This window comes from Camellia sinensis, chromosome 2 (assembly GCF_055761805.1).
Source record: "Camellia sinensis isolate YWXY chromosome 2, ASM5576180v1, whole genome shotgun sequence".
Taxonomy (NCBI): Eukaryota; Viridiplantae; Streptophyta; class Magnoliopsida; order Ericales; family Theaceae; genus Camellia; species Camellia sinensis.
In genome coordinates, this window is record NC_138962.1 from 103,446,643 (window position 1) to 103,459,449 (window position 12,807).

Consider the following 12,807-nt stretch of genomic DNA (forward strand, 5'->3'; position numbering starts at 1 on the left):
TAGACAAGGTATTCTTGTTGGCTCCTGCATGTTTATGTTGGCTTGTTTGTGAAATTTGTTTTTTCATCTTCTTGCAGGAAATGAAGAACTTCCAGAAGATCTGATGCTGGTGATGCATCTTCTATTGTTAACTCTCAAGTTTTCCATTATGTTTTCTTGCTCTTATTTTGTGAGCTCATCTAATGCCTTATGACAGTCCCCTACAACTTCGCATTTGGAGGCTTGCCAGTTTGTTGTCGCAGATCATACAGCACAATTAGGCCTCCGGATTGTTCAGTAGCTTGAAGGATTAGCCTCCAAAGTGCTTGATTTGGATAATGAGGTGGTGACTCTGGTACTTTCTCTTGTTTTGACAGTCTAATGATTATCCATGGTTGTTGTTTCTTTACTTTTTAAAATTTAATTTTGATTTTGAATGTTTTTCTTGTTGCATTGCAAAAGACAGTCTGAAGCTGCCAACTATTGTGAATTGATACCATAATCCACCATATACTTGAATTATTTTTTTCCTTTTCGATTAGAGAAATTATCATAGTTGAAGGTGGCTATTTTCAGCCATTATTATTATTTAGTTTATTTGAGGTCTATTTTAGTAAACAAATGATTTAGATTGTGAATTGATCAAAATGACTTTTTTCCTGGAGATATTTCAGTGCACGTTAATAAATCAAATACATTATCAAGATATTGGGTGGCAAAGAAGATGAAATATGCAATAGGTTTTATGTGCTGAAATTTGAAAGCAAAAGATCTAATGCTTTTATTCTGTATTAGTAAAAGGAGAATGTGATTTGGTAGAAGAATCAGTGACTTGCAACATTAATTGCCTGGTCGTAGGAGAGTGGTGATGGGCCCTTGGAGGGTTAAACAGGAGCAATTGTAAATTGTATTCCGAAAGCAAAATTTTGTTTTAATACATTGTAGTTCAGAAGGCTGTTTGGTGGGAAGGTTGCAAAGCATGATATAATCTTGGAAAAGGGAGAACTTAAATAGATAATTATATTTAAATGGAGACTAGTAAGTCTAAGATATGTATAACTTCACATGACAATCCATATTGTAAGTTTACAACTATGGTGTGTGGTGATCAAGACATGCATGTACTTGCTACAATAAGTCATCTAGAAACTAGAGATGGATTACATTATATGCATCATGGGTGAGGATCAAATGCTTGTGTCATGAAGAAATTAAAGGATGTGGAACAGTGACAACTCTACATTCATTATTTACCCAATAAACCACATAGGGGAACACATTGCAGCAGAAATTATTGACTTCCCTGTTTTTAGGAACCGTATCTGTTTTTTATTTTTTATTTTTTTTGGGAGCAATTTACAGATATGGGAAAGGCATTGGGGTTTTAATTGAGGGCTTTGCAGGTAAGAATAGTCTCATTGTAAGATGAAGCGTAACAAAACTGAGGTTTGCACTATTATAGTGGAATAAATTATATTTAACTAGGGAGTATTTATTTAATTTATTTTGATAAGTAAAAAAGTATTGATGATATCTGCATGTGGAATAGAGGAGGTATTTTATATGATGAGAGAAAAGAGAAGGAATAAAGAGGGATATAAATGCTGCATCAACTACTATGTGTGCTGTGAAACTAAGCGGGTGACTGAGCAAAGGTCAAGAAATGAGACAAGAATAGTAGTATATTATGTGGTTTAGTATTATGTTGGTTATCCATGGAAGTTATTGTTATGTTATGCAACTGAAGGAAAGATGAGCATCTTCATATTGTTTTGTGGCTTTTGATGGAGTCATTACATGGGGGGCAAGAAGTCCACCGAAGTGATTCTTAATTACACTAGGTTAAGGTTGCATTGGGAAGGTCTTCTTTTGGATTGATTATGGTTGGATTGGTCAGGCACTTCAGAGAAGAGATCCCATGTTGTATGCCATTTGTGATCACTAGTTTGACTAGTAGAGACTGATAGTTTAGAGCTTGATTTAAGTTGAGATGCTTTAGATTTCAATGGGTATATATGAGAAGCAAGACTAGAGTTGGTAAAAGGATTTTGTAGAACTGGGTGCAGGTGGTGAGGGTGTAATGATAATGGGTAGCCACTGTCCAACAAATTATGAAGACTGCTGATTTTATCTATCAATTGTTAGATAAAAAAAGTGCAGATGTAAGGAAATATCCACAAGTTAATTTCATGATGAAAGTAGAAACATTGTTGTGTGGGATCAAGCATATGTATCGAATTGGAAGAAAGTCAATTAGGACAATGGGTGTGCTTTATTGATGGACAAGATCCAGGAAGTGATGGAATAACACACTCATAAGGGCGAGCTTTAATTAAAACAGAGGAGGCTGAAATGGATGATTGATTGGTATGGATGGATGCTAGACATTTCATTGATACCACCAGTTGTGGGATGGGTAAGCAAATGTTGACTAAGCTTTCTGGTCATGCAAAATGAAAATGGAGACGTCTTAATGAAAACATAGACTATGGGATGACAATTTTGTGGCTCTCATTCACACTCTTTTTTTAGCCCGGTTGACTTCTAGTTTTCATATTTGAACATGTGGTTGGCCTGAAGCAGAAGGGTCAAACCATGATTAAGCTATGTTGGGTCCTATTATCAATATCTAGACAGAATACCAAAGAACCATTCGGCAGCCATTTAGTTATTTATTTTCTTTGAAGAAGATTGTATTTAAAAATAATTGTTTGATTTCCTTGGTTCTTCCCTGATAGTTTAAAACTTCACAATAATTTGACTGAAATTGTATTAGGAGTTCTGTGGTATGGTTGGCATAACTGTTGGTTGTCTTTGCAGGTGAGAGGTTCTCATGTTGGTACTTATCTCCCTAGCTCTGGGGTCTGGCGTCATACCCAACGTGCTCTAAAGAAAGGTGTCTCAAAACCAAAAACTGTTCATCACTTGGATTTTGATGCTCCAACGCGTGAACATGCTGAACAACTACCCAATGATAAAGTACTTTTCGATGAACAATTGTCTCAATAATATATAATTTTATTTCACCAATGAACTGCTTGTGGTCTGTTGTAGTACATTTTGAATATAATTTTGATTACATTTCAATATATTAAAGTCCTTTTCACATCTGTTCAGTTTTGCAACCACGCACTGTATCTGTATCCTATGCCGTTCATCTTGTTGGCTTCAATTTTCGTGAAACTAGTAGATCTAGAAGATTTTAACATTTTTTGAAATGTATTATTTGTTAGAATTATGTTAACTCTTTTTTTTTTTTTTTTTTTATATCAACCGAAACAAGATGAATCTCTTCTGGAAGATGTCTGGACTTTGTTAAGGGCTGGCAGACTAGAGGAGGCATGTGATCTTTGTCGGTCTGCTGGACAGGTATGGAAATTTTTTTTGAGGTTGTAAACTTCCAGGCCCATTGTGATATTAAATTCCCTTTGGACAGGCATGGAGAGCTGCAACTCTATGCCCATTTGGAGGGTTGGACCTATGTCCATCAGTTGAAGCCCTGGTAAAAAATGGAAAGAATAGAACTCTGCAAGCTATTGAACTTGAAAGTGGCATTGGTCACCAATGGCGCGTTTGGAAATGGGCTACCTATTGTGTATCAGAGGTACGGGGAAAAATATTTAATCAAAGTACTTTCTGTTAGCGAACTTTCTTATGCAGTTACAATGATTTTTATAAATGTCGCACACAAATTCCTTGTGCTCCCTTTCTCTCAATATTTTGTGGTTCTAATTTTTCTCTTCAGCAACTCCCATTGATTGATAAATCAAATCTTGTTCACTTTCTCTTGTAAGATTGGTAGACAATTGACATTATTGTACATTGTTTTCTGCTCTTGTTGTTTGGAGATTCTCAATATTTGTAGCTTAATAAGATGCTGCCATATCTCCATTAAAAAATGGTCGATCAATTGAGTAATTTTCTTTCTTCTATGCCTTCTTATATTGAAGAGAATTGCAGAGCAAGATGGTGGGAAATATGAAACAGCAATATATGCAGCCCAGTGTAGTAACTTGAAGCGTATTCTTCCTATTTGTACAGACTGGGAGGTAATTTTTTGCTCCTTCATGATGCTACCTTCTAAATTTTTATCAGTTTTTTTTTTGGGTGAATAATTTTTTTTTTCTCAGTTTTTGTTTACCCATAATTTACTTTGATACATTGTTTGAGCTTTTTGTAAGAACAATCAACTATTTATTCCTCCTACCTATTAATTGGCATAAAATACATATGAGCATATGCAGAAGCTCTCCCTGTTGTGGTTTTGATTCTAAGCATGTCTATTTGGCTTCTACAACATGGATTGCAACATATATATATATATATATATATGTATAATATATGTTGAGGAGGCTCTTTGGTTAGGCTGATTTTAGAAAAGCTCAATAGGGTTTCCACAAATAGAATTGTGTGGGATTTTGATTCCTTTATAAGAGTGTGAGTTGATTGATCTACCCTTGAGTAATGCTCGGTTTACTTGGTCTAATCTTCAAGAGAATCGTGTTTGCTGTAGGTTGGATAGATTTCATCATACTTTGGGTTGGGAGGAGTTGTTTCCTAATTTACGGCAAGAGGTAGTGCCAAGAGTCGTTTTGGACCATTGCCTAGTGATTTTTGAGAGTTGTACCTTCAAATGGGGTCCAACCCCCTTTAGATTCGAGAACGTATGGCTGGAAAATCGCTCTTTTGAAGCTGATTTCAAGGAGTGGTGGGAGAATGGAAGAGTCCATGGGTTTTTGCGGAAGTTGAGAGGGTCAAGGAGAGTTTAAAGGTTTGGAAGCATGAAGTTTTTGGTGATCTAAATGGGTTGAAAGTAGAGTTAGTTCGGGGTATTGAAGATTTGGATGCAAAGGAGTCTGGGGAGGGTTTATCTAGGACTTCAAGAGATGAGAGATCATTGCTCACATTAAAGTTGGAAGAGCATGATTTTAGAGAGCAGATTTTTTGGGGACAGAGCTAAGTTGAAATGGGCAAAAGAGGGCGACATCAATTCAAGATTTTTTCATAGGGTTGTGTCGGGGAAAAGGAAGAAGAATTTCGTTAAAAATTTGGAAATTGGGCAAGGATTGGTGGTGAATAAGGAGGAGCAAATCATTAATGAGATTTTCAATTTTTACTTGATTCTCTATTTTGATGGAGGAGTGGACTGTCTAGGGATCGAAGGTATTTTTTGGGCTCTTGTGGATACCTTGAAAGCCAATTGACTCGAGAGACCCTTTGAAAAATGTTCGATGCAATAGGCTGTGTTTGAATGCGAGAGAGATAAGGCTCTAGGCCCGGATGGTTTCTCAATGGCAAGTGTATCAAGACCGTTGGGAGATCATGAAAGGGGATCTTATGAAAGTGTTTGGTGAGTTTTTTGAGAGTGGGGAGGTTAACTAATGCACCAATGCATCCTTCATTTGTCTCATTCCCAAGAAAGAGAAGTCGGTCAAGATTGGAGATTTCAGGCCCATTAGTTTGGTTATGTCACTTTACAAAATTTTGGGAAAAGTGCTCTCCAAAAGAATTAGAGCTGTCCTTGGGGAAATCATTTCTCCCTCACAAGGGGCCTTTGTGCATGGACGATAGTGGCCAATGAGGTTGTTGACATTTCGGGGACACACGGACACGACAGAGACACGTATGGGACACACCGCATGGCGTGTCCCCTTATTTAATTAATTTATTTTCAAGGGACACACTAGGGACATGCCAAGTTATATATATATATATATATATTTTCCATTTTATTTGGTGCTTTTGATGAATGTTAAATGTTTATTATTTTTTTTCTTAGATTTAAATACTTAATAGACCATCTATAAAAAAGATGTGTTACTTTAAAAGTTTTTTTTTTTTTTTTTTTTTTTTTTTTTTTTTTTCCGTATAAAAAAATATAGGACTAGAATTAGAGTTAGTTTTTGTTAATATTGATTGTTTGTGGATGTAATATTAATCTAGATAGAAAATAAAAATATATGAAAACATATTTTATTGTTGTGTCCCTGCCGTGTTCGTGTTCCCATTTTTTGGAAATCGCTATGTCCTGTGTCCGTGTCCGCATCCGTATTCGTGTCCGTGCTTCTTAGTTGAGGAGTATAGGGGATTGCATAAAAAGGGCGCTGTTTTTAAGGTGCATTTCTAGAAAGCATATGATCATGTGGATTGGGGCTTTTGAATTTTGTGTTGGAAAGGAAGGGCTTTGGGTCTAGGTGGAGGAGATGGATTTGGGAGTGTGTCATCATGCAATATGTCGGTCATTGTGAATGGTAAGGTTGGGAATTCTTTTAGGTCATTGTGAATGTCGTCATGCAATGTCACCATTTTTGTTTATTTTAGTAGTTGATGTGTTGGGTAGAATCATCGGTCTAGCTACAGAAAAGGATGTTATTGAATGATTTGTGGTGGGTAGGGGTAGGATTGGTGTCACCCATTTACAGTTTGTGGATGACACTATCTTTTTTTTTTTTTTATCTAAGGAGGGCAAGGTTGGCAATTTGCTAATGCTTTTGAGAATCTTTGAAATTGTGTCAGGGCTCAAGGTTAATTTTAGTAAGAGTAGTGTTGTGGGTATGAATTTGGAGTCTACCTATGTGCAAAGGATGGCGGATATGCTGGGATGTCCCATTGAGTAGTTTCCTCTCAATATTTGGGGCTTCCATTGGGAGGAGATCCTAGATTGGCATCTTTTTGGGAGCCTGTATTTGTCAAAATTGGGAAAAGATTGGAGGGTTGGAAGTGAGCTTTGTTATCTATAGGGGGGGTATACTTTGGTACAGTCCGTGTTGGGTTATGTTCCTATTTACTTCTTATCCTTGTTCAAAATTCCGGTCAACATTGCGAGGAAAATTGAGAAATTGATGACAAATTTTCTTTGGGAAGGGTGTGATGAGGGTAAAAGGGATCATCTAGTTAAGTGGGAGGTTGTTTCTCTTCCTAGGGATAAAGGGGCCCTTGCTATAGGAAACATTGTTACCAGGAACATTGCCCTCTTGAGTAAGTGGTCATGGAGATTTTCTGTTGAAAGCGGGTCGCTATGGTATTCTATCATTAAAAGCAAGTATGAAGTTCAGGCCAATGGTAGATATTCTAATGTGGTTGCTAGAGGTAATTGTCGTTCTCCTTGGAAGTTGATCACTCGTTTGTATCCACAAGTGTCCAATTTCCTATCATTGAAAGTGGGGAATGGGGTGAGTATCCGATTTTGGGAGGATGTTTGGTTAGTAGATTCCTTGTTCGATAGAGCTTTTTGACTCTTTTACAGATTGGTTCGTACTCGGGATGTTTCAATAGCATCGGTGGCATGTTTTAATGTGGCACCCATTTCTTGGAATCTTGGTTTTCGTAGGAATTTAAATGATAGGGAGGCTGGTGAGTTAGCTTCTTTGTTGTCATTGATTGATGGGGTTTTTCTTTCTTCCTCTTGTGATAATAGGGTTTGGAATATCAATTCTTTAGGGGGCTTCTCTTGTAAATCTCAGTTCGATAAACTCATTGATGATCCCTTTGTTTCCTCTTCATAAGAAAATTTGGAAAGCAGTTGTTCCTCATAAGTGAGGTTTTTCAGGTGGTCCTTAGCTCAGAAGGGTGTCACAACCAATGACCTTTTCCAAAGGAGAAGGCGCAATCACTTTCTTTGTCCTCAATGGTGTGTGATGTATAAGAGGAACTCGGAAGGGTATCACAACCAATGACCTTTTCCAAAGGAGAAGGCGCAATCACTTTCTTTGTCCTCAATGGTGTGTGATGTGTAAGAGGAACTCAGAATCGGCAGATCATCTATTTTTGCACTACTCGGTGGCTTTTGCTTTATGCCAATGTTTGTTTGGCCTATGCGATGTTCAGTGACTTGCTCCGCAGTACTACATTCATATGCTTCGTGTTAGGTTCAATGGATTTGGCAGCAACAAGAGAGCCAAAACAATGTGGTCCTGTATTGTGTTTGCTATTTATTGGACTATCTGGTTGGAGAGAAATGCACGAATCTTTGACGGCAAGGAATTAGATGAGGAGGCTTTGTGGAATACGGCTTGATATTTGGCTTCATTTTGGGCATTTGCTTCTCCTCCTCTTGAAGGAGTTTTATTTTTCTTGATTTCTAGGGATTGGGCTGCTGCTTGCCATCTCTAGTGCTAGGAGTTCAATGTTATTTGTTTTGACTGTTTTGCCTTCTCTTTCTCTATTTGTTTGAGGACTTCTTGTCTTCTCTCATTCTTTGTTTTGACTGTTCTGCCTTCTCTTTCTCTATTTGTTTGAGGACTTCTTGTCTTCTCTCATTCTTCTTTTTTAATAAAATTCTTTGTTGATGCTGAAAAAAATGTTTCTTGAAACTGTCGCCACTCTTTGTGTTTCGTCCTTAAACTATTAATTTTATTTATGCCAAATTACAAATGCACCCCCTGAGATTTAATTTAAAATACGAATTGCCCCCTATAGTTTTGAAAATTACAAATACCCCCTTGCCAAAAAATTTTATTTTCCAAAATTAATAGAAAAAATGAAATTCTTAACCACTCTCCTATACAACAATAAAATTACCTGAATTTTTAATTGAAATATGTTTATGATATCATTAAAAACTGTTAATTGACTTGATGATTTATTAATAAAAGGGGTCATTGGTTATGCAATTAGAAACTTGAAGTGGCGAGATGTAATTTCTAGAACTACAGGGAGTAATTTGTATTGTAAGCAAACTTCAGGGGGTGTATTTGTAAGTTACCCTTTATTTTTATTTAGTCGTAAAGATTTTAATTTCAACTAAGGTAGTCCATTGAATGTTAAAATCTAATTTGATGGGCAAAAAGTCATTTTAATAATTGAACAATTTAAGTCATTTTTTTATTCGCTAATTTGAAATGAGGGTTACAGAAGAGGATGGGTGTATGGTTGTAGAGTGTAAGTTGTCTAATATAGTTGTTGTATGATTTAGGCGATGTATGGCATAGCTAACAAAGCTACATTTTTTTGCCCATTTTTTTTTTTAAAGTGATTTTTTAAAAAATTTGTGCCAAAACTTTTTACTTTTTAGGTTTGTCAAGTCTAAATGGATCTTATCCACCCAAAAAGTCTAAATGGATCTTAAAAGTAGGAAAAAATTGAAAAATTCCAAAAAAAGTTCACTAGAGAAAAAGACTCAAAAACGACAATTTTAAAGTTTTTTTTAGTTGCTTTTCAGGTTTGTTTAGTCTAGTAGGACTGAAAAGTGAATTTTTTTTTTGAAAATTTCTTTTTATAAAAGTTCACTAAAGACGAAAAAATGCCAATAAAAAAAACTACTAAGAAAACAATTGCCAAACCCACTATTAGGTTGTCCAAACTGTAAAATTATCTTTTTGCCTAGTGGATTAGGTTTCCCTCATTATTGATTTGGATGGGCTGTCTCTAATTGGACCATATGAACTGAAATCAAATTTTTAGGGATTAACTAGATAAATTGATAGTTTAGGGATGAAATAGAAAAAACGACAATAGTTTACAGGATAAAACTGAAATTAATCCTAAAAATTATGTAGTAAACTGATACAAGAGGTGGCTGATATTGCAAATAGTTAATCTTTGTAATTTAGTTTTCTTGAATTGCTGTAATGAAAGGAGAATGAGTTGTTGACCTGTCACATTGTTATCTAGTTGAATAACTGTTTAAACGTAGTTGTAGAAGGGCAATGAAGTAGCGCAATGGCGAGATGACTGTCTATTTTTTGATGTCACATTTACGGGGTAAAATCCGTTTTCTTTTGGGAGACAATTATATATTATTATCTTATACAAGACTACTGTAGGTACCTATACCACGCCTGACACGTGGCGAGCCACATCATTGTCATCACACCCCCACGTGGCAAACCTCTAAGGCACCACTGTCAATTGAGATTACATGCCTAGCCTAAGTCGAGGCATGCACACCATCAAGTATGGAGAGCTCCAAGACAAATGAGCTGGGCTGTCAGCTTGCCTACGTGCTCATTGAGGACCTAGACTCACTTGCATGCCTATTTGGGTTCTTAGCTCACCCATGCTCTCTTGGGGGCCTAAAGTTGAGCCCTTGGCTGCCCATTCAGTCCTTTGGCCAACATATGCTTGCATAGCAGCCTAAGGCTTGCTTTAATATCACTCATTATACTCAAACCACTTGGCTTTCTAGTCTGGGAGTGGGGCCTAGGCAACCTCGCTTGGGGACCATCGGAGGACTGTGGACTGGAGGCTAGGGCCATGGTTACTGTCAAGGTTTTGCTTGGCTGTCTCCTTAGGGAGAGACAATGTGGACCTTACATCCACTCCTCCACGTGCATGATACGTTGCCTTTGAAGATATCAGACGTGTCACCCCAGACGATAGTCAGGTTGATATCAGCATCTTGAGGTGAGGAGAGCCCGCCACCTGCCCCATAAGTTGCTTGGGCTCCTCCAATACTAGAGGAGCCTATATAACGTATCATACATGCAACGACCACGATCATCATACAACAAAGTCTATAACTACACAAACCCTAAGTGCACGTTTGGCAGATGGAAGGGGCTGAAATGGAATGTCCATTCTAGTTTGTATTCCATTTCCCATGTTTTGTATGTCTTATCTAAGTGGGAATAGTCATTCTAATGGAATTGCTATTCTAACATGTGAGAATGCATATTCCTTTCTCTAACCTAGGGAATAGCCATTCCATTCGATCATAGAATCACCATAAAACATTATCAATTAGCTACTACCACCATTCCCTTCTACTACCACTCCTTTCCACCAGTGCCACCACCATTACTACTACTACTGCTATCGCCACAACCGCCACCCTGTTGTCACCACCATCACAATCACTACTACCATTACTACATTATCACCACCACCATCGACGCCACAAGTCCAAGCACAACATCACCACCACAACCACCACATCACCACCACCACCCCGCCACAACCACTACCACTACCTCCACAACCACCACCACCACCACCGCCACCTTACTACTGCCACGGCCGCGGCCGCCACCACTACCACCGCTACAACCACCACCTCCACAATCACTACCACGATCACTAGAATCACTACCCTACTACCTCCGCTTCTACCATCACCACTGCCTCTGCTACTAGAACCGTTACCTTACTGCCACTTTAACAAAAAGCATACGACCACCACCATTATCGCAAGAACCACCACTCTACTACTGCTACACACCACCACCACCGTCACTGCCATAACCATTACCTTACCACCACTATCATCATTTTTTACAAAAATCACACTACCATTATCGTGAGAACCACCACTCTACTACCACTACCTGCCACCACCACTGTCGTCGCCACAACCAACACCACCACCTCCACAAACACCACAACACTAGCTTACCACCACTACTGTCATAGTGACCTACCACCACCACCATCCTAATACCATTACTATCACGATCACTGATGCCGCCACCAATACCACCACTCACACCATCCCTTCCACAGCTGTCATAATCTATATGAATTTTTAACTTGTTTGTTACTAGCTTGTTAAAAAAAATATATAATAATAATAAATAAAAAATTGAAAAAAATAAAAAATATTCCATTCCATTAATTTAAAGGCATAACAAAGCATGAGAATAAGAATTATCATTCTATGTCTATGTTGTTCCATGTTGGCAACCAAACAATGGAATGGGAATGAACATTCCATTCTATTCAACCTTGCATTCCATTCCCACACTCATTCCATTCCTTCTTACCAAACATGCTCTAAGTGTTCAAGGTCTCTCACTGCGCACCCCCCATCTCTAGGCCTACTTTGGTCTTCTCTTCCTCCACCTCCAGTGCTCTCAAGCCACTAAAGTGCCCCTCATTTTCCCAAAGGTTCACAACCGACCACCTCTAACCTCACATAACCACAACTATCAAGCACACAAAATGCTATTTGAAACTTCCAAGTTTTCTTAGTGGTTGTATTCACCAATTTTCGCAATAATAGCTTGGTTCACAGCCTCAAGGCTCAACTCATGTATACTGAGATTATATAGAAAAGATAAAAGCTCAGCTATGCAACATCTAAGGCACCTCTTTATACCGTAGTTCTTCCCAATCCTATTTGATACCGCTTGACCAACATCTTATCTAATCCCAATCTTCAAACCATGTTGAGCTTTTCAATAATTTTCAACAAGGCACAATTTTATTTAACTTCTGCTTTGGTTGTAGGGAGATACTTCAGAACTAGAAGCTTATACTTTACAAGAAGCACGTTCTGCGAAGGGGTAAGAAACTTCCAAGGCCCTCTCTTGGCAAGTTGTATTTGGCCGTGACTGGATAATAGAGTTGGGCCCTGTTTAGGAAAAAGGGTTGGGGCTAAAATTGCCTATAAAGACAAAAAAGGCTAAAATAGGCAATAAGACAAAATGTCACATCCTACACATCAGTCAACCACTTTTCTCTAAACCATCTATTCAACTACAAAAAAATCCACAAATCATCACAAACCCAACTTTTTTTCATCTCATAAAATAGGCAAATAACCAAAAAGCCAACTAAAATAACCAAGTTTCCAAACGAGGCCTTAGTGTTATTTTAGGCATTATGAGGTCAATAGAGTACCATTCCAATAAACACGCACCTTTTGAAGGGAGAAAAATAACGATCAAGCCACACATTTGCCTTCACAACAACCACATTGTATTGTTGTTTATGCTTGTCGCTCTCCATTGTCATGAATACTTTCTCATACTATACTAGTAGACAACGTAATCAAGTTCTGTGAATAAGCAGTGTGTTAAGTTTAGAGCTTGAGGCAGTGAATTCTGATTCGTAGTTCAAATATGTAATTTGTTTAAATGCAAATCTTGAGGTTTAGCTGCTCCCTTTGCA

General features: G+C 37.7%; 1 protein-coding gene across 1 annotated transcript in view; it reads left to right on the forward strand.

The window, feature by feature from the left end:
* LOC114256158 (nuclear pore complex protein NUP107) overlaps positions 1 to 12,807 on the forward strand; it is a 36,292-nt gene that overhangs the window by 5,731 nt on the left and 17,754 nt on the right. The window contains 6 exon segments of the mRNA XM_082912593.1: positions 76 to 109; positions 197 to 322; positions 2,800 to 2,957; positions 3,255 to 3,348; positions 3,416 to 3,583; positions 3,930 to 4,028. Coding sequence (XP_082768719.1) covers positions 76 to 109; positions 197 to 322; positions 2,800 to 2,957; positions 3,255 to 3,348; positions 3,416 to 3,583; positions 3,930 to 4,028 — 679 coding nt within the window.